General features: G+C 41.2%; 1 protein-coding gene across 1 annotated transcript in view; it reads right to left on the bottom strand.

The window, feature by feature from the left end:
- The window catches only part of LOC136866830 (ATP-binding cassette sub-family C member 4-like), a 291,743-nt gene that overhangs the window by 95,963 nt on the left and 173,260 nt on the right, over positions 1-22,520 (bottom strand). Inside the window, exons 17-18 of the mRNA XM_068226857.1 lie at positions 21,399-21,577; positions 20,487-21,278 (exon numbers count right to left, since the gene is read on the bottom strand). Coding sequence (XP_068082958.1) covers positions 20,487-21,278; positions 21,399-21,577 — 971 coding nt within the window. The remainder of the gene's footprint in view (positions 1-20,486; positions 21,279-21,398; positions 21,578-22,520) is intronic.

Below are 22,520 nucleotides of genomic sequence, written 5' to 3'. Positions count from 1 at the left end.
ATAAGGAATGTGGATATCCGACAACAGCTTGGATTGGAAAGAAACTTGCTGGAGACTCTAGAAGTGAAGAGATTGCAATGGTATGGTCACATGAAAAGAATGAACCCTCACAGGACTCCTCGAACATACTTTGACCACAATGTTCCTGGGAAGAGACCAAGAGGAAGACCTCATGATGTTTGGGGAAAACAGATAATGAAGGACATTGAAATTAGAGATGTAAACTGGTGTCGCATATATGAGCAGCATCTGTGGATGGATAGAACATACTGGAGGAGGCTCGTACACAACCGCACTCAGCTTGCTGGAGCGAAGAAATGATGATGATGATGATAATGATTCACTGTAGGGAAGGAAATAACCATGGCCTTAATTAAGGTACAGACCTAGCCTGGGGTGAAAATGTCAAACCACGGAAAACCTTTTTAAACATTAAGTCTTGTCCATGTGGTTCAGATTCCACTTAAAATTTCACGTCCTATGATCATGATATCAACAGTCACATAAAACAACAATTTTGCGTGCTTGTACATATTTGTAATCTTAACTAATGCCAACATTCAGTCAGCCAGTCAATACTATTTGTTACATATTCATTATGCAGGATACTTGTTTTGCCCTCTTTTAAGGGATTCTTCAGTGCATTACTTAGATCCTTGGATCAACATTATAATAATACTAGCAAATGTACCAGTGCTTCGCTATGGTATTCTACATTGTATGATATAGATGTTGATTCCCATAGGGAATCTGAAATATTTGTCCTGAATGAGCAAATTTATAATACCAATATAAATGGTCCGTTATTGGACATTATAAATTTTCCAGCTAGCTCATTCTTGGTTGCCAGCGTTTCGCCCTCGTGTGCTAGGGTGGGCTCATCAGTTGGTACCTAGCACACCTACCAATACGCTGGCTAGTGCATACCGTGGAGGCCACTGCGTAGGCTAACTGGAGCCACTGGCAGTGCCAATGCACTAAGAGACTTTGTCTCATCACTAAAAATTGATGCCTGCTTGGCCATCAGATGATATAGATGTTGATTCCCATAGGGAATCTGAAATATTTGTCCTGAATGAGCAAATTTATAATACCAATATAAATGGTCCGTTATTGGACATTATAAATTTTCCAGCTAGCTCATTCTTGGTTGCCAGCGTTTCGCCCTCGTGTGCTAGGGTGGGCTCATCAGTTGGTACCTAGCACACCTACCAATACGCTGGCTAGTGCATACCGTGGAGGCCACTGCGTAGGCTAACTGGAGCCACCGGCAGTGCCAATGCACTAAGAGACTTTGTCTCATCACTAAAAATTGATGCCTGCTTGGCCATCAGATGATATAGATGTTGATTCCCATAGGGAATCTGAAATATTTGTCCTGAATGAGCAAATTTATAATACCAATATAAATGGTCCGTTATTGGACATTATAAATTTTCCAGCTAGCTATATTAATTTTATATATCACTCCCCCCTTGCCCCCACCCGAAAGTAGGGTGAACTTGGACTTATAAAATATCCGGAGTGTCACCATTCATCTCAGCGAGCCTGACAACTATGGACAACTAGTGCAATAGCTGCTCTAGCCAGCGTATTGGTAGGTGTGCTAGGTACCAACTGATGAGCCCACCCTAGCACACGAGGGCGAAACGCTGGCAACCAAGAATGAGCTAGCTGGAAAATTTATAATGTCCAATAACGGACCATTTATATTGGTATTATAAATTTGCTCATTCAGGACAAATATTTCAGATTCCCTATGGGAATCAACATCTATATCATCTGATGGCCAAGCAGGCATCAATTTTTAGTGATGAGACAAAGTCTCTTAGTGCATTGGCACTGCCGGTGGCTCCAGTTAGCCTACGCAGTGGCCTCCACGGTATGCACTAGCCAGCGTATTGGTAGGTGTGCTAGGTACCAACTGATGAGCCCACCCTAGCACACGAGGGCGAAACGCTGGCAACCAAGAATGAGCTAGCTGGAAAATTTATAATGTCCAATAACGGACCATTTATATTGGTATTATAAATTTGCTCATTCAGGACAAATATTTCAGATTCCCTATGGGAATCAACATCTATATCATCTGATGGCCAAGCAGGCATCAATTTTTAGTGATGAGACAAAGTCTCTTAGTGCATTGGCACTGCCGGTGGCTCCAGTTAGCCTACGCAGTGGCCTCCACGGTATGCACTAGCCAGCGTATTGGTAGGTGTGCTAGGTACCAACTGATGAGCCCACCCTAGCACACGAGGGCGAAACGCTGGCAACCAAGAATGAGCTAGCTGGAAAATTTATAATGTCCAATAACGGACCATTTATATTGGTATTCTACATTGTATCCGGATATCGAAGTAAATTACTGTACATTAAGAGAATAAGAATTTTTAATTGCATGTCTCTTGGTGTTATCCGAGAAAAAGCATAGGGAGGTCCACAGACTTTGTTTCCAATGTAAAGTGTGAGTTGCGGAGTTGTGATCATAACGACAGGTCCACTTGTCTACCGCAATTCACTATGCATAACGTCGGTCACATTTTGATGGGTAAATTTGTTTATAATCGGGGACACCCTTGCAAGGGGGCACCTATACCTAATGATAAAGAGAATCAGGTAAAAGATGTTTTGAAAAAAATGCACGCTCCCTTGCCTTCTGCTAGTCAAATCGAGAAGGGAATTATTCATTACAATGGTACACAGGCGTTGGAGGAGGACCCCATCCCTACAGCCATTTAAAGTTGGTGTGGGGAGTACTGATTACAATAGCAGACGCCCTCCTGCTGACAGTCATTATTGATTTGTAAAGTATTAATTACAATGTCAGACACACCCCTTCTAGATCACTACAAATCGACTTAAATGAATAAATGTAGATCGACATATGGAAGTATATGCATGTTCACCTTCATTTACAGAATAACTGCTGCTAAACGGTGCATCATATCGAAAAACGGATTATACGAAAAGACGCCTCTGGCCTCATTTAGCAATCTAAATGACTGTCCCTATGACATTTCCTCATATCTCATCTATTTAAAGGTAAAATTATTTTAGAAACATTGAATAGGGTGACATTTGTGTAAGGTTTTCACACAGTGAATTACTTTTCAGATACTTATGTGACAGCTTCAGACATAGAATTTGGCTCACATATGGCTACTGAGTGGGCCAATATTTGTGTGGAATTTTATGATCCCATCTTTCCTATAAGTGAATCAAACCATCAATTATACGTGTACAAAGTGCAAAATTTACGTAAATCCAGAAATAGAGCCAAATTTAACGTATAAGGGATAGAGATACGACAAAAAGTCATAGGACCAAAGTTGTAGATCACTCCAAATTGAACTGAGATTGTGCCATCCGTTTTGTGATAAGACTTACTGTTTAGCCACCAAATACCTCGATAGGAAGGTCTGCACCATCATTAAAATTGCCTCCATATTTAGATATTTTTCGGGGGTAAAAAATAAAATTTTTAAACATCTCGTAAATTTTCCATCGGTTACAGGCAAAAAGCTATAATTTTGCCAAATTTCTATTTTCTAACTCGTCTGGAAGATTGTGCTGCCATCTTGATATGGGGGAGGGGGTTAAAAATTAAGAATTTCAGGAAACTTTTAAGCCCATGAAACCTATAGGTTATTGTTTTGGATAAATATCACCAACTCTGTTCTTATGCAGATTTGAAACTCCCAGCATGTCCCTCCCAGTCAATTTTGAGAATTTTAGATTTTTCTAGAGACCCCAAACTCATCAGCTTGTCTGGTACCAAGTTTTAAGATTCTAAGATGCCTAGAATGGTCTCATTAACTCACATCTGTTTTCATTTGTATGCCTTAATTTATACAGTACAGTACATATAGATCGCACCAAACTGACTACAATTTATTAATATGGATTATATTTCACCTGCTTCCCTAGTGGTTCTAGGGGCGTCTTACTCCTACAGTATGCTTTCCAGGTAGTAAGTCATACTTGAAAGTCATACTGGAACATACACACGTCCATTATCTCGGTCATTTTTTACAATTTATTTTTTCACCCCTTCTCACCCCCTATGCCAAAGGGGGCTGAAGTTGGACTTTAAAAATCCAGAATGTTACTACTGATCTCAGCGACCTAGAAAACTATGGATTCGGCAGGATATTCGATTATTATTATATCTCACTCACACCTCCCCCTCCCTAAAGGGGGCTAAACTTTGAGTTTAAAAAAATCCTGAGTGTTACTATTCATCTCAGTGATCCTGAAAACTATGGATTCAACACTATTTTCGATTATTTTTATATCTCAATCCCCCTCGCCCCCCACCACAAAGGGGGATGAACTTGAACTTATAAAATATCTGGAGTCTCACTATTCATCTCAGCGACCCCGACAACTATGGATTCAACACTATTTTAGATTATTTTTATATATCACTCTCCCATTGCCCCCCACCACGAAGGGGGCTGAACTTTAAAAAATTCCGGAGTGTCACTATTCATCTCAGCGACCCCGAAAAGAATGGATTCGACACTACTTTCGATGATTTTTATATCTCAGCCACCTCGCCCCCCCCCCTCCCCCTACGGGTTCCTGGGGTGTCCTACCTCCCCATGGTTTGTCTCCTGATTCTAATAATTCGAAGTGTACAATTCACCTCGGCGACCTCGAAAGCTATGTATTCGACACTATTTTCGATTAATTTTATGTATCACTCCTCCATCACCCCTCCCCCATCACAAAGAGGGCTGAACTTGGGCATTAATAAATTCTGGAGTGTTGCTATTCATTTCAGCAAGCCCGAAAAGTATGGATTCGACACTACTTTCGATTATATTTTTATCTCACCCCCCTTGCCCCACCCCGCCCCTAAGCATTCTTGGGGTGTCCTACCCCCCTGTGGTTTGTCTTCTGATACTAAAAATCCGAAATGTACAATTCACCTCGGTGACCCCGAAAACTATGTATTCGACACTATTTTAGATTAATTTTATATATCACTCCCCCCTTGCCCCCACCCGAAAGTAGGGTGAACTTGGACTTATAAAATATCCGGAGTGTCACCATTCATCTCAGCGAGCCTGACAACTATGGATTCGACACTATTTTCGATTATTTTTATATATCACTCTCCCATCGCCCCCCCCACCACGAAGGAGGCTGAAATTGGACTTTTAAAAAATCCAGAGTGTCACTATTCATCTCAGCGATCACGAAAAGTATGGATTCAACACTACATTCGATGATTTTTATATCTCAGCCCCCACGCCCCCCGCCCCCTGCCCCTAAGGGTTCCTGGTGTGTATTACCCCCACGTGGTTTGTCTCCTGATACTAAACATCTGGAGTGTCACTCCCAAAACTATGGATTCGACACTATTTTCGTTTAATTTTATATATCAATCCTCCCTTGCCCTCCACCCAAAAGGGAGCTGAACTTTGACTTTTAAAAAATCAGGAGTGTCATTATTCATCTCAGCTACCCCAAAACTGTGGATTTGACACATTTTTCTAATATTTTTATACATTGCCCCCCCCCTGACCCCCCCCTAAGGGAGCTATGGATGGCTTACCCCCACAGTGCTCGTCTCCAGATAGTAAGTCATAAGTGTATCAAGTTTGGTTGAAATTTCTCCAGTGGTTTAGGAGGAGATGTGTCATTTACACACACACACATACATCCATTTTTATAGATATAGATTATTCAGTGATAACACAAAATATACGGTACTCTACAGTTATAAGCTCAATAACTCTGTACAGCAACAAAAATGTCAAAATTTGAAACAATGAAATATGTATGTTGTGTGCTCTGAAATTGAAAAAGCATTCCATTTTTTTTTTTTTGTTTCACATAAGGTTTATGTTCAGTGATGCAATCCTGCTTTTTGCTAATACTCACCGGGTGGGCACTCCAGCCCAGTCTGATTGTAAACGCAAGATAAGATTACAGCCAGACACTAATGGAAGTTATTGGTTATATGACAGATTTCCTGTTTACATTCCTTCCGAAAAGTATAAGATTGACAACATTAATTTCAAGGACACTTCCTCTAAAGCATTACTTTGTCAATTTATGTATTTTTCATCTAAACAGTGTTATGTGGCTGAAGATGTTGATAATATACATAACATGTACCACTTTTAACCATTAAAAATTGCCTTAAGCAGTTAGAAGTATATTAAACAGAATTTCAGTTTGTAAAAATCATATAAAATGGCAATTTACAGCAACAACGTCGAGTCAGTACGTAAATTCTCCGAATGTATTTTGCTATGTGTGTGCTACAAAAATCTCAAAGAGAAAATATTACTCCTACAATTAAGAAAGCATATGAATTGTAATTTAACTCTAAAGTAGATAAGGTCAAAAGTTTTCCACCTTTGTTGTACCAGATGTTCTCATAATTTGAAAGGCTCGTTAAATGGCACTCACCCTTCTATACCATTAGCAGTTCCTATGATATGGACAGAGCAGAAGGAGGCAATTAATTTCCTACTCCAACACCATCCAGAAAACTGACTCCACAAGAGGAAGCATCGAGTTCTTCTCCTGAGGCTGGTCCCATTACTTCTTTCATTCCCGAATCTGATTTTGAGTTCATGGAATCCAAAAACCCCCATATAATTCCACAGTCAGTGCTAAACCATCTTGTAATAGATTTAAATCACACACAAGCCCAGTGTGAATTGTTAGCATCTCAACTAAAGGAATGAAGAATCTCTTACAACCAGGTACCAAAGTTTCAATTTATCATATTATCAACATATTATTCTAAAAAGGGTGACCTTATTTATTGCAGTAATGTGAGTGAACTTATGCATCAACTAGGTAAAAAACATATTCCAGATAAATTATGTTTATTTATTGATTCTTCAAATTCAAGTCTAAAAGCCATATTGCTACACTATGATAATATTTATCCTTATGCCATAGATATGAAAGAAACATATGAAAACATGGATATCCTCCTAAAAGCAGCAATTTGTAATGATTAGAAATGGCAAATACATGGAGGCCTAAAAGTAATTGGTCTCTTAACTGGAATGCAACTGGGAGTTACAAAATATGGAACAGATAACTACATCGAACTTACCTGGAAATTTTTTTAAGGGCATATGAGGTAATGGGCTGCAATATGTCCCTTAAAAATTTATTTCCTGCACTCTCATCTTAACTTCTTTCCTCCGAACATGGGAATGGTCAGCGATGAGCACGGAGAAATGTTTCACCAGCAAATATCCCAAATGGAAAGGCGATATGCAGGAAAATGGTTTCCTCACATGCTTGCTGACTATTACCGGTATTGGTTTCTTGTCTCTGAGTATTTGGACCCAGCCTCACAATAAAATGGATACTTTTGAATGCTTGAGCGTAGTAAAATTTTCACATCAGATAATTTTATCAAAATATTGAATATGGTTACATATTAAAAGTTTCATAGAGCCTCTGTGGCTCAGGCGGCAGCATGCCAGCCTCTCACTGCTGGGTTCCGTGGTTCAAATCCCGGTCACTCCATGTGAGATTTGTGCTGGACAAAGCGGAGGCGGAACAGGTTTTTCTCCCGGTATTCTGGTTTTCCCTGTCATAATTCATTCCAGCAACACTCTCCAATAGAATTTCATTTCATCTGTCATTCATTAATCATTGCCCCAGAGGAGTGCGACAGGCTTCGGCAGCCAGCACAATTCCTATCCTCGCCGCTAGAAGGGTGCATCATTCATTCCATTCCTGACCCAGTCGAATGACTGGAAACAGGCTGTGGATTTTTATTTCATTAAAAGTTTCATGTTCATTCTGCATCAACATCACTAAACAAATACAAATGTAAAAGATCCACCAATTCAATACACTATTTTATTTACCTGACAGCAAACACTAGTACATGGTTCTCAGTTGGAACACTCAGTTAATACACAGAGAACCATTCACATTCTAACAAGGCTGCAGACAGCCTGAGAATTTCCAATTGGGCCAGCAGAGAACCTCATACGTGTTACTTGCGGTTGTCATTAGCAGGATTTCAATATTAAAAGGTTCAATGGGTCCCTGTTGAAGTTCACCGCAACATAAAATAAGATTGATCCATGCCACTGGAGGTTGTTTATCATAATTTAAACATTTTATATGCACTTTGTTATATGTGACAAGTAATTTGGTTCTCACTTCATCAAGACCTTGTGTATTAACACATCAAAGAACAATTTTAAGACTACAGTCATTGGTTTGCCAGTAATATGTGTCATGTTTTATGACTTGATAGATGCAATTTCTATTCATATTTTAATTTGATGTTTCATTCTAGATTTTAATGAGTCATGCACTAGTTTCCACACAGATTTTAATTCCATTGTTCTCTTTAATAATTCAGTGTAAATGGTTTAGTACTGATGGAATTTAGCTGAAGATGTCCAGTAAGTTGACGAAACATGTGCTAGTGTTTGATGTCAGCTAATAACTTTTATGTGAATAAAATAGTGTACTGAATTGGTGAATCTTTTACATTTGTATCTGTATATGTTTGAATATGGATGCCCAAAAAAAACAGTACATGACAGGGAATTTTTGACTTCAAATTCGAATTTAGAAGACCAAAAATAGTAAAAGTTACATATTTGTGCTATGGGGTTTGGTTCTGGTTTGAATTTGTAATATGAGTAAATAATATTGACTAGCTAATTTAATGTTAGCTTTATTTAAGATTAATTAGTTAATAAGAAATACCATATTCATCCAAAAATAAACCACAATATATATATCATATTGTATGTATGATAAGAAGTTACTAAAAATTGAAACAAAAATTAAAACAAATTAAAAATTAAAATAGGATATCAAAACACTTGTCTATTGTTTTAATTTTAATTTGTTTAAAAGATTTTCTGCTGGCACAGTAGTCAAGGGACAGCAGGCAGAGGACCCCAAGTTTGATTCCCTGCCAGGTCAGGGTTTCTACCTGGTTCTGAGGTCTGGTTTGAGACCCATTTGGCTTACATGAGAACAAATTAAGAACTATCTGATGGTGTGATAACAGGCCCAGTCAAGCAAAAAACCAAGAATAACAACCAATAGTATAAGGTATAAAGTCACCTTGTAATATGAGTAAATGGTATTGACTAGCTGATTTAATGTTAGCTTTATTTAAGATTAATTAGTTAATAAGATTTACCATATTCATCCAAAAAATAAACCACATTTTTTATCCAAATATCGGTTGTGAAAAATTGAGGTATGGCTTACATGTGCAAACTTACAAAAATAACACATTGCAACATTATATAATTCAAACATAGTGCTTGTTTCTCATTTGGAGGTACTGCATCATTGCTGCTAGTGTCAGCAAGAGAGAAGCGGCAAAAAGTATAAGGTTACTCTGTTGTGTAATTATTGTGTCATTATTGTGAATTTGTGAGTAGTACTTTGTTTTCCTGTGGTATTCTAGTACAGTAATAGAACAGTACTGATAATGTTAATGTTTTTGCCATTATGAATGATTACTTGGAGTGAAAGGCATCAACAAGCTTAGGAAATTGGCAGAGTCGTGATGCAAGTTTCAAACTAGTTGTCGTATTATGCTAAAACCACAAGTAACAGAGGAGCTGATAGAAAATATGAGTTAGATGAATTGAATGTGCGATGTTGGGTAGTATCTGTACAGAAATGGCACAATCCTCTTTCAACTAGCAAGGCTTTCAGGTGACCAAAATGTGGAAAATTTCCAGAACTTGAAGCTACAGTTCTGTCTTTCGTGTAAGATAAGAGAAAAGCAGGGATGCCTACCTCTTGAGAAATTATCAAGTTAAAGGGCTTGGAAATTCAAAGTCCCTGAACATACCACAGAGAGAATTCCATGGATGTATAGGTCGGTGCTGTCAGTTTTTGTGGAGTACCGGTACCATAGGGGCTTTGCACTGTGATAAGGAACTAGATTAGCACAGAGACTGCCAGAAGATTTTGTTGAAGAACTGGCTAACAAAGAACATATCATCTGACTATTAAAGCTTCATTGATACCCACTGCACCAGATCAGCAATGCTGATGAAACACTCGTCCTTTTTGATATGCTGAGCTATACAACAGTAGATGAGACAGGAGCAAAAAGTGTCACATTAAGAACAACCAGGAACAAAAAGCTAAGAATAATGGTGATGTTAACTGTTACATTTGATGGAGGAAAGCTACCCCCTTATTCTGAAGCAAAGAGAACCTTCTTAAGGGCATAGAAATTTGCTGTCAGGGAAAAGGTTGGATGACAACCAAGCTGATGATTAATTGGCTGGCTGTTGTTTGGAATCAGAGATCTGGTGCATTGCTCAGTAAAAGGGCCATGCTGATTTTGGATGGCTTTAATGGTGATCTCACACTTGAAGTGAAGAATAAACTTGCTCCACAGAAGAAAGACCTCATCATCATACCTGGAGGTATGACTCTAAAACTACAGGTGCTTGATGTCACATTGAACAAGTTGTCCAAGGACCATCTCCAGAAACGCTATTTATGTTGGCTTCTGGATGGAGAACATGTCCTCACACCATCCAACAAGATTAATAAGCCATCAGTCAGTCTTCTGTCGGAGTAGATTCTCACTTTGTGGTGCAAAGTAACATCAGAATCTATTACCTGTGGGTTCAAAAAGTGCTGAATATCAAATGTCCTGGATGGCACCGAGGAAGCTGTACAATTGGAGGAGAGTGAAATAAACAGTGAGCATGATGAAGTGAATAGTGAAGTTAGTGATGACAACAATGATTAGCACAATGAACTGTGTTATTGGTACGTACAGTAACCATACTGGTATACTCATTACTTCAAAAATGCTTTGCTTATTGTTATAGTCTATAATCATATACAGTAATTATTGACAAATGTGTTGAACGGTAGTTCTCTAGTGTAATGCAAATTCTGTAAAATAAAATTATTGGTTTGCCTCTCCATAATCTCTCTTCTTTCTCCTTTCTTTCTGTTTTTGTTTTGTTGTTGTTGCAGTTTTGGTATTTTGATATTTTCCTTTCTCCATTTAACCTCGCCTGCACCTTCATATTTTGACAGCGCAGTCTGTAATTTTAATACAAATGACCCATTATTGGAAATTGCAACTAGCCACATACCAAGATTCATGGCTAGTGCATATAGTGGAGGCCACTGCATAGGCTACTTGGAGCCACAGGCAGAGCCAATGCACTATGACTAAAATTGATGCCTGCTACATCATCAGATGATATAGATATTGATTCACATAGGGAACCTGAAGTATTTGTCCTGAATCAGTAAATTCATAATTCCAAGATAAATGGTGAGTTACTGGAAATTTAAAATTTTCCAGCTAACTAATTCTTAGTCACCAGCATTTCACCCCAGTGTGCCAATTTGGGTTCACCAGTTGTTAACGAGCATACTATCGAGACACATGGCTAATGAGGTGTTTTTCTCCCATAATTTGATTGACGTTATAATTCTAAATGCGATTTTACTTTGGTGTAAATAAATATCACACAAGATATATTCACTTTCTTGTATAAAACCACTTTATGGCCACTATGTCTATTCCTTAACAACACACAGTTATATGCAACACTATTAAGGGAAACACACTGAAGCAATTTACTGTCAATTCTGTCATATACAGATATCAACTGATTATTCACTTTACCATCACAAGGCAAGACTGACTACCCTCTCACTCAAGTCAATTCTGACAAGTTCAAATTTGAACCAAATCCTCAGCTCACTCTAACCCACATTCTACACTTTCTAACTCACTAACTCCCACTCTCTACACTCTCTCTCACTAACTCCCACTGGCCTCTCTCTTTTTTTTTTTTTTTTTTTTTGTTCGGGTAGGTCCCTGAAGCCTGCTCCTCCGCGTGGCAATCAGCTCAATCTACATTGCCTCCGACATGATATTAATTTCTAAGAAGAAAAGAGATAGCAGGGAAGAATGAGTCAAGCCTTACGTGGTGTAAGGGGCTAGCTGGTGATGTCCCTCTCAAGCGATGTTGCTGGAACACACTTGTCACTGCAGATCTGCGACTATGCTAAGGTTATTAGTTACAATATATTTACATATATACAGATGTTCGTTAGAGTGCCGGTTTGCTTGCCTACTCTCGTGTCCAGGATTCTACCTAAGTAAAGAGTAAAATAACACAAATAACTATCTAGATTAGTACTGCTGTCTTTGTTACAGGATGGGGGCTGGTTTTCCGCTCCCATGTCTCTGTCGGGGGGCAGAGGTAGATTGATTCTTCCTTGGCCGTCTGGCTGCGCTGGCTGCACTGGCTGCGCTGCTATCGCCTTCTTGTGTTGTGTTTCTTATCAATCTTTCCTCGCCTGGGTCCCTGGGGATGAAGACAGCTGTAATCATAGGAACATATTTACATAGATACATGGTGTCTGCAGTGTAGTGTGTGCTTATGTAATGTATAGGTGTCAGCTTAGGGAGGGGGCCAGGTATCGGCCTCCGGCCTCCTAACCCTGTGGCTGAACAGAATGTGTTTCGGTGTGGGGTACTTGGTGTAAAAATCAACGTCGTAGTGTGCCATATCATATATGCCCCAAATAGTAATTATATAATACGGTGTAATATTGAGTATTTAATACATGAAGGAGTCATGGTGTAATATAGAAGTTGCGTAATGCAGTATTCCGGCAGCGCGTGGCTTCAGTAATAACTTCTTATCTGTCATAGCAACAGCGAATATCTCGGGTATTCCGTATGATTCAATCGGGGATTTACGAGAGTGTTTGAGAGAGCGGCCGATTATAAAAAGGACCAATCACAGCCCTGGAAGCGATATTGCAGAATGAAGGGATTTACAAAACAAATTAAGTCAGTCTTACCAGCTTTGAGATTTACAGTGCTGTACTACTCTTTATTTTATTAGGCAATCTGTTATAAAGCCATACTCCACGGTTTTGATATGAAATAGAAGCCAGTTAAACATTAAAAAAAAACTACCTGTAGACAGTTGCAATACTTAATTTGAATTAATAAAGTAATTAACATATTTCTAGTGAATCAGCGCTTTTGCAGAGTAGTGGGTGAGCAATAGAGTCATCGCATCAGTGGAATCCCCGATGATATGACTAATACCGGAAGTTTGGTGTATATAGCAGCTTCTGGAGATGGAAAGCTCACTCTATCTTGAAGATGATAAGTGCGGGTCGGTGTTCCTTATATTCAGCCAGCGTTGTATGAAAGTAACTTTTACAGTGACGATTTTTATCAAACAAGTATATATAGTTTGTGAAAGCTGAAACGTTATTGTTTTGAGAATATAATACCTATATATGCCTTTGCTGGCGAGATGTAGTGTTTACAGTGCACTATGTCTTCTGGTATGGGCTATATCAAATTTGTTACTTTCATTGACCTGTCACAGTCTCATCCTTGGCTTTGACAATATGAAAGTGACTGAGGTATGAGTGATGCTAGTAATACCATTCCTTATGCAGCCAGTCCCTGTTATGAATGGTGTGAAAATATCGCTCATAGGGTCAGTTGGTGCATACATTTCAGTGGGCTTGGCAGACTGATATGTAAGAGCAACTGCTGGCTCGGTGAGGAAAGCAACGGGAAACTACCTCACTCCTCGTTTCCCTAGTACGCCTCTTCAGTGACGCCTAGGCTATTTATGACAGCTGTTGGCGAAGCTGCAGAGGATCAAACCAGCCTTCGGGCTGATTACCCAACATACATAATACCTATATGCAAGTGAATAACTAAGACGATAGTTACTGTCGATATTTCCGAATCCGTATTTGTAATTTGCATTTGGATTGTGCAAATACCATGATCAAAACGCGTCCGGTAATCGCGAAAAACATGTGCGAATCATCGTTATCATTCTGGTACAATCTAATGGTGTGTGCGGAGCACCACATTTCAAGGATGATGGAAGAAGAAAGGACCTGCAGTGTATTTGATAATGCCATGCAGTTTGTTGCAAATATGGAACCATGAAGAAGCTGAGACAAACAGATAAGTTCATCTTAAAAACCTTCTAGGCATGCTTAGATAGAAGAAATTAGGCTAATACGATCCTATAGTAATTTAGCTATAAATGCCAGTCCTTGTGCGGCTGAGCTATGTTTCCTTTTTATAGTTTAATGTCATGTTTCAGGGAAGATGCATGTTTAACCCCTGATTTTTATATATTATTTTATTTCCTACCGGGCGAGTTGGCCGTGCGCGTAGAGGCGCGTGGCTGTGAGCTTGCATCCGGGAGATAGTAGGTTCGAATCCCACTATCGGCAGCCCTGAAGATGGTTTTCCGTGGTTTCCCATTTTCACACCAGGCAAATGCTGGGGCTGTACCTTAATTAAGGCCACGGCCGCTTCCTTCCAACTCCTAGGCCTTTCCTATCCCATCGTCGCCATAAGACCTATCTGTGTCGGTGCGACGTAAAGCCTCTTGCAAATTTTATTTCCTTTTTATTAGATGGAAAAGAGGGAAATGTTAGGTGTAGATGAGGATATGTTTGTCAAGAGGTAACTGTGTATTCCATTTTTTTTTGTAACAAGATCTAGGCTCTTTTATTAAAAAGGCTGCACAGCCTAAAGCGTGTTTTGGGATAAATTTCAGTATGAAACATTTTATTTAAAGGCATGTAGCATGTTGACAGGAGTGAAACCAGCGTGCACGTGCATCGTTGAACTAGTATCTTTTAGATCGGCAAAGAAGACTAGCTAATTGGTATTGTGTTATAAATTTACGAGAAAAAGGCAAGATTAGCCGGATACTGAGATTACAATGTGTGTTTATCCAGGACGTGGGTGCCTGGTATATTAAAGAGGGGAAATATAATGGTGTAAGCTGCATGATAAGCGAAAGAGGCTTGATTTGCCTTGAATGTTCAGTGATAATATAAGAGTCGAACTCATGGTCTCCGAAGTGTTTGGCCAGATGTGCCGTATGTCGTATCATAGCCATGCTAAATTGGAATATGTATTTAAGGTCAAATGAATGTGTATTGAAGCCTTAAGTTGAGTTCGAGGCCTTGTGTTAGTTTAATAAACAGAGAAGTGAGTGGCAGCGTTAATTTATATTCCCGATATATTAAAATCTCTCAGGCAGGAATTACCAATCCAATTAGTTAGTTTCTTTTTCTTGCGAGGCAGGATGCTTCATAGCTGGCTCTTTAGAAGTGTTACTTGAGTTATAATTTGGCGTGTCAAGTGAAGACCAACATATGGACAGCTGAGCCAGGAGTTCCGTGTTCTTTCAATATGAAGGAGTTTAGCATCTTATTGCTCGTATTTCAGATAACGGATACACAGATTTGTTTTTGTTTATTTTATTTGCATGAATTTTACAGGTTTATCTGAAGTGTTTTGTTTTTATTGAATTGTGATATATGTTTATTGTTGATCATGTCATTGTCATCGTTGATAAAGACTTGTTTTTTTTTTAATATGAGGCCGAGCTCATTTTACTGGGAAGTAGGCTTTCATGCCATCCAATTTGTAACAGAGCGGTCTGTTAGTAGATTCTGTGTAGCAATAAGTTAGTACCCTGAAACATTGATTTGTTGATTAGTGTTGTATATATAATTTTTAATTATGGATCGGATTTAGCATAATTTTATTCTGTCGTGGCATGTCCTAAAACCGTAAATGGAACGATATCCGTCAGGATTCGATAAGATGAACTTAACTGCATTGAATCGAGGCAAAGTGTGTATTTCTTCCCCAGGTCGTTGTTTTTATTTTGTAATTTTTTTTTTAACGGGACATTGCCCATCTTTTTGTAATAATCTTTGCGTTAATTATGTGCACGGCACATATTGATTTTCTGGCATTTATTTGAGGCATATTATTTTTGTTTTTATATTAATTTGTTTATTTTCGATTTTTAATAATGTTTTTCTTTGATAATAAACCCATCTTACCCCTTATTTGATTTTCATTTTGGAATTATGTTACTGTTTCCCATTCACAAACCCATGGTATAATTTTTATCCTGAGACTTTTAATTTATTTTTGCCCTGATCATATTTTTACAAACCAAACACGCAGCTCTCCGATTGGCACCAGTAGACTGTATTTTAGACGGGAACGGTACAGTAGCATCCTATCCCACTTACCAATGGGTTGATCTCGTTACTCCATGACTTGGTGTACATTCTGAATGTTTGTTCACGTATGTGATGCCTTATTGAGCTGACTTTTGCAATTGCGCGTATGTGGCGTATTGGTGTGTTGAATGGGAGTCTAGCCGCTACTCAAATGCATTTATTTTGTATTAGTTCCAGCTTATCCAAGTTTGTCATTGTAGTGAGACCCCACACAGGGGCTGCATACATGATTATTGGCCTAATTAGGGCCTTATACATGTTTATAGATATGTTCATGTTTATACTGCACTTTTTGTTCAGTATTGGATATAGCTGGCTGAGTCTTATGTGTAGTTTTCTCTGGATGGTTTTAATATGGTATAGCATGGTAAGCTTTCTATCTAGGACTACTCCTAGGTATTTGGCTTTGTCATGCCATGATATATCCTGATTAAACAGCTTTAGTGGTTTCATGTTAACTGGTCTGTATGTGCGTCTGTTCTTTCTTGTGAATAGCACGGCTTGGCACTTGTCAACATTGACCTTGATGCGCCATTTCGTTAGCCAAGGCTCGAGAGTTCATAGTGCTACTTGTAACCTCTTCTGAGTGCACCCTAGCTGTGGGTGTTGGTCTGCGATGGCAGTGTCGTCAGTGTAGAGGTGTGTGGCAGTAAGTTCCTCAGTTGGCATGTCACTTTTATATAGGACAAAGAGAATTGGGCCAATAAGGGACCCTTGGGCTATGCCCGCTCCAATCCTTCGCGTGTTTGACAGCGTGTCGTGTACTTCTAATTGGAACTGTCAGTCCTCCAGGTAGGATTTTATTAGTCTTATATAGCCTGGATGGAATTCGAGGTCTATTGGTTTTGTTAGTAGGCCTTCATGCCAGACATTGTTGAATGCTTTCTGGATATCAAGGAAAACCTAACCTGTGTCCCTTCGTTTATTGAAACCGATGCTAGCTTGTTCTAAGAATCACAAGAGTAGTTGTGGGGCAGGATGCCCGTTCCTGAAGCCAAATTGCTCATTGCGAATTATTCCTTTTTCCTTGATATGCCCTATTAACCTTTTCAGTAATATTTCCTCGAATACTTTACTTAGGGCGTCCAGAAGGCTGACGGGTCTGTAATTGTTTGGGTCTGATTTGTCTTTGCCTGGTTTCCCAAATACGAGTATCCTAGCCCTCTTCCACTGTCCAGGGTAGTACTGGTGCCTGAACATTGCATTGAAGATGCTGGTGAGTAGGGTAAGGGCTTTAAGAGTTAATTTTTTAATTATAATATTCTGGATCTTGTCTGGGCCAGGCACCTTCCTGGAGTTAAGATGATCTATTATCTACTTGATTTCATGTATATTTGTCCTCTTACTGCCAGTTTAGGTGAGTTTTTGAGGAACTCTGCTACCTTTGCCTCAGTTTACCTGGTGAAGGCGGAGTCAGATGGTATTTCGTTTGGAGTGAATGCCGCCTAAAGCGAGTCCGCTATGACTTCCGCTTTGTCACGGTTCTCGTATACTGGGCCGTTAGGTCCCTTAATAGTAGGGATGATGTGTGGTTTTTGTGTGAAGTGTCTTGCTAAGTTCCACACAGAGCTGGTGTTCATGTCGAATAGATACAGTTTATTGTTCCATTCATGTGACCTGCATTCCTGTAGTTGTGTTTGTATTTCTGTGTTAAGTTCATTTTTCATGTTGCGCTCGTAGTCTCGATGGTGTCATGCCCAGTTACGTATGTGGCTGTTGCACCTACGTATTAACTCCTTTATGTGGGCTGGAATTTCGAAATGAGGGTATTCCTTGTGTTTGTATACTGGTATGCTCGCTGATGCAGCTGCTTGAATTGCTTCTACTAGAATTTTGACTGTTTCATCAATTTGGGCTGTGCTTTCTAATAGCATGCTCTCGTTTCCCTGTAGAAGTATATCTAGTTTGTGTTCAAATTTACCCCACTTGGTGGCCTTGTAGTTAAGCCTTCGCTTGGGGTTGTGTTCGTCTTCCTCGGGTTTATCATCCAACATAAATAGCACCGACCCTAAGTCATTTATTGTGGTGATAGTATGCCTCTGAGGGAACGTGTTGTATTAGGGCTATGTCAAGAACATCGGAGACCTGTCCGGCGGGTGCTAGGAACATGGGTTCCTCTGGGGCTGTTACCATGTATTCTTGGGTTATCAAATGATTATTACAGTGTTGAACCCTCAGTGTTAGGCATCAGGCACCCCCAGCTATCATGCTTTGTTTAAAGTCTCCTCCAATTATTGTGTTTCTGTTGAGCCTTAATACAGTTTCGATATCTTGCATGTTTAGGATTCTCGGTCTGGCATATGCCGATATGACATTAATGAGTGTTCCTCACACTGGCATGGCAAATCCGCATGCCTACAGTTCGACCAGCTCTGGTAAGTCTAGCTCCATATGTTTGAGGTCTTTCCTCACCAGAACTGCCACCCCTCCAACTCGATTAGTCTTGTCGCTTCTGTGTATTTTGTAGCCTCTTATGGTGAAATTCTACCCCGGTGGGAGGAAGGTTTCTGTTTGGAGTGCTTCATGTATGGAGTTCGCGGCTAGGAAGGCTTCAAGTTCGTATTTTCTGGATCTGACGCCCTGGCAGTTCCATATTAGTGCTCAAAGCACTTGAGTGTTGTTGTTGTTGTTGTTGTTGTTGTTGTTGTCGTCATCGCTGGGTTGTTCAGGCATCTTGAGTTAGGAGGTCAGAGATCGTATTTTTCTAAGTCCCCTAGCCACGGAATTGACAGAGCCATGGCCAGCATATAGACCATCATAACTCCAGTGGTTATGATTGCAGTTAAGTTCCAGTTCGGAAAGATGTTTTTCAGAAAATCGTCTATCCTTTCTTTGAACGTCCTTTTTGCCATGTTCCCTTCTGGCTGCTGTACCTACTTTAGTATTTCAGGTGTAGGTGATGAGATGGGTGAGACTGGTGTGGTGGAGGGGTGGGGGTGGGGGGGAGCTGTGCCGCTGATACCCATTTGCTAGCGCCAGGTTTCCTGCGGGGGGTGGAGCTGGCCTGGGGCAGCTTGGGGGCAGCTTGCGTGGGCTTAACTTGCCTTTTGTTTGTTGTAGGGGGGCTGGGCTTTCTTCTTTCTATTATTGTTGGAGGTCTTTCCTTGGACGGTGGTTGAGGGGTGATTGGGCTTAGGGCCCTGGGTTGTGTTCACCCTCCGTCCTTGGGGGTTGCAAATTGAGTTTGCCTCTGCCTGACTGGCTTTGTTTGCCTGATGGGCCTTGTTTTTCGCCCTTTTTGCCTGAGGGGCCTGTGCCTGAGAGGCCTGTTTTTGGGTCGCCACGCTTGTCACCCTTTGGCCCTTTGCCTTGATAAGCAGCTTCAAATTCCCTGCGGCTGGGGCATTCCTTATAGTTAGCCGCATGTTTCTCCTCGCAGTTAGCGCCGTGGGGGCAGTCGTGAAACAACTGGGAGGCGGCGCATCTGCAGCATCTGGGATCCAGTCAGCAGGCCGCCCCTAGATGCCCGTGCCTCTGACACACTCCACATAGCGGGTCAGTGGCTGTGGGGGGGTACAGCTCGACCAATATATTTGAGAGCATTCACATTCTCCTCAGGTTGTCCGCTCCTGGGGTCTCCACCATGGCAACCACGAAGAGGCAGCCTTCGGCTGGCCTATTTCCTGTTCGCATCTGCACCACGTAGAATACAGGGATACCCTGTGATTGCATCGCAAGCTAGATTTCCTCTGCATTGTATGTGTTTATGGGCGTCCTCACCACAAAATGCTTCATTGTGCTGTTGGGCAATATTCTTACGAATTTGATATTTTGCCCATTCAGCACTCTGATAGTGGTTTCGTAGCTGTCATAGCTGGACATGTGTAGCCGGACTGCTTCATGCACATCTACTCTCGGCCTGGAGAAGTAATAATTTCTCTGCTCATGAGACAGCTTTTTGAGGAGCTCCATTACGATTAACTTCGTGTTGTTAGTGTATACCGTAAGGGGTGGGGGTTTGACCCCTTACGGGTGGTTGTTTTTGTTGGTTGTGGTGGTTGAGGTAGTTGCTGCCATGTCTGCCTTGTGTGCGTTGTGTTCTGTGGCTTGGTGGGTGGTCGATGAATTGAGCCGATAGATGTGTCGGTAGAGCTATCGGCTCGGGTACTCAGTTCATGAGCCCCGCCTTTCTGGGCCTTGCGGCTCAGGGCTTCGGTTCTTTCCTTTTGTCCTTCCTCCTCTTCCTCCCTTTGGCCTCCCTGTAGCCATCGCCCAAGTTTCCTGGCTGGGTGGCTGGGTCCAAGGTTTTGGTTGCCCCGTGCTCATGTAGCTCCTCTCCCTCTGAACTTTCAGTCAGCTTCCTGGTATGTACTTGACAGGTCCATCACCAGTTTAGCCTTGTCTGAGTCAGAGACCGATTTGCCGGCTTGCTCAGGTGGGGGGGGGGGGGGGGGGGGGGTGTGGACTTTAGTTGGCACCATCCGCCGAGTCCGGTACTTTTTGCTCTCTTTCCTTCCCCGGGGCACTGCCTCTTCGCTCTGGTTGGTGGGACTAGGTCCCGCTTTCCTGGCGTCTGTCTGGTCAACCACTAGGTTGGGTAGGAGGCGGTGGGCTGTGTTGGGGGGAGAGGTGCTCTCAGTTTTGTGTTTGGCCTCTTGAGCCACCAGGCCGGATGGCACACCGCCCCCAGTCTTCAGCACGCTGGCCACTGGCTCAGTTATATAGCGTTCAGTGCGCGCTGGTATTGGCTGGACCAGAAGTTGCGAGCCTAAGCTCCGGTTCGCTTTCGAGTCCGTGTGTGAGTTTATGTTTGTGACAGGTATGCCTGCCATGTATAATATGTAGCGCTTCGTTAGTGTAACACCACCTATCACAATGATTTCCTGATCTGCGGGGTCAGTGTCTGGAGCGATGGTTGTTTGTGACCTGTTGGGACCGCGCGTGGCTGGGCTACACGTATCAGCCTTAAGAAAAGCTGACTTGGTGTGCCTACCCGCAGCCATGGCTGTGGCTCTGCCCTCAAACTGTGTCCACGGAAATGTGGTGATGAGGTTACAGCGCTGTGAAAACAGCATCGCCACAGTGGAATAGAGAGGTGAGGGGGTCTCGCTCTCCGCCGTAGTAGAGGCGACCGTCGATAGGTTAGGGCACTGTAATAACAGCGGCTCTTCGCTATCAGTTGCCTCTGGACGTTCTTGAAGTTTGACGTTTGTGTGTGTGTTGGTCCCAGGCTTGCCAACAAATTGTTCTTTCCGAAGCGTATGATTGCTCTTTTGGGAATTGCGAGTCTGGTTTCATGTTTTGGTGTGGGGACATTTTAAAAATGAACTGGTGGACACGGGCTGATCCGATGCGAACGGTGCCCTGGACCACAGAGTACCCTATCTAACCCTAGGTACCGAGAAGCAGTAATCGTTTGGGATAGGAAGTGTAGGTTCTAGAAGTTCTCGGAAAGAGGAGAGAGACAGCGGAGCGAGAGGCATGTACGTCTTTTCACTTTGACAGTCAAGCTGCTCCTCGTTGGCCTCTCGGCCTGTCAACTCTATATATGACCGGTATGACAAACAGTCTAAAAATATCAACTTCTAGAAATGTTCTTGCAACACTCTAAATGGAACACATCTGAACATACAAGGAACAATTGATCAATCGGCCTCTCGATTGGAGTAGGTCAAACTCAAATATTCGATTACGGTACATATAAACAAACCACAGTGAAAAAATCTATGAAATTCCTAATGTTTCTGTGTGTTTCTGGATAGTAAATCATTACAGTAATTTTCCAGACACCTCCATTTTTATCAGAATGATAATGGATTATACCCAAAGTACGAATATTACAGAGTTTTTTACAACTTTCGACTACACAGATTTTGAGGTTAGACATATTCACAACTAGAATGATATCCGTGCTTCGCAACGGTATTATACTAAAATTTATAATTGAATACTTAACATTTTATATATAATCTGCCAAAATTTGCAATTTGACGGTAAATTTCCTCCCATTTTTCAATCTGTCTTTCCAGCAATCGATTTTGTACTTCCCGGGCTAGGTCCAGGTATTCCACCCTGTCAGTTGGGTCCCTAAAGCTTTGCCATTTTTTCCTATAAGCATATTTAATATGGATCAAATCCTTCAGGAGATCCAGCGTGGGGTCGTCTTGGGTGCCTTGGCAGTACTGAACATGCGGCTGGACTGCATTCATAGTCATTACCCAGCCAGGACCCATTTCCAGCGCAGTCTGCACATTTTGACAAGGGTCCAGAACATTATTATAGGAGAAGGTGGTAATACAGGACGGGGTTGGAAAATGGGACACGTCAGTTCCAGCTTTTCTAATGGCGCGAGCATATTGCGGTGGCGCCATTTTGTTTCTGACTCTATGCATCCTTGTCAGAGAACGTTGCGCATCAGTCGCTTGAAAGCTGTTGTTGTGAGAGGAGGGTTTAGATTTTCTACGAGTTAAAAGTTTTTTCAGGCAGATATTTCAGCTTGTGTTCCTCAGCTA

Source organism: Anabrus simplex, chromosome 3 (genome assembly GCF_040414725.1).
Source record: "Anabrus simplex isolate iqAnaSimp1 chromosome 3, ASM4041472v1, whole genome shotgun sequence".
Taxonomy (NCBI): domain Eukaryota; kingdom Metazoa; phylum Arthropoda; class Insecta; order Orthoptera; family Tettigoniidae; genus Anabrus; species Anabrus simplex.
The sequence above is the reverse complement of the archived record's forward strand: the minus strand, read 5'-3'. Positions and strand labels throughout refer to the sequence as shown.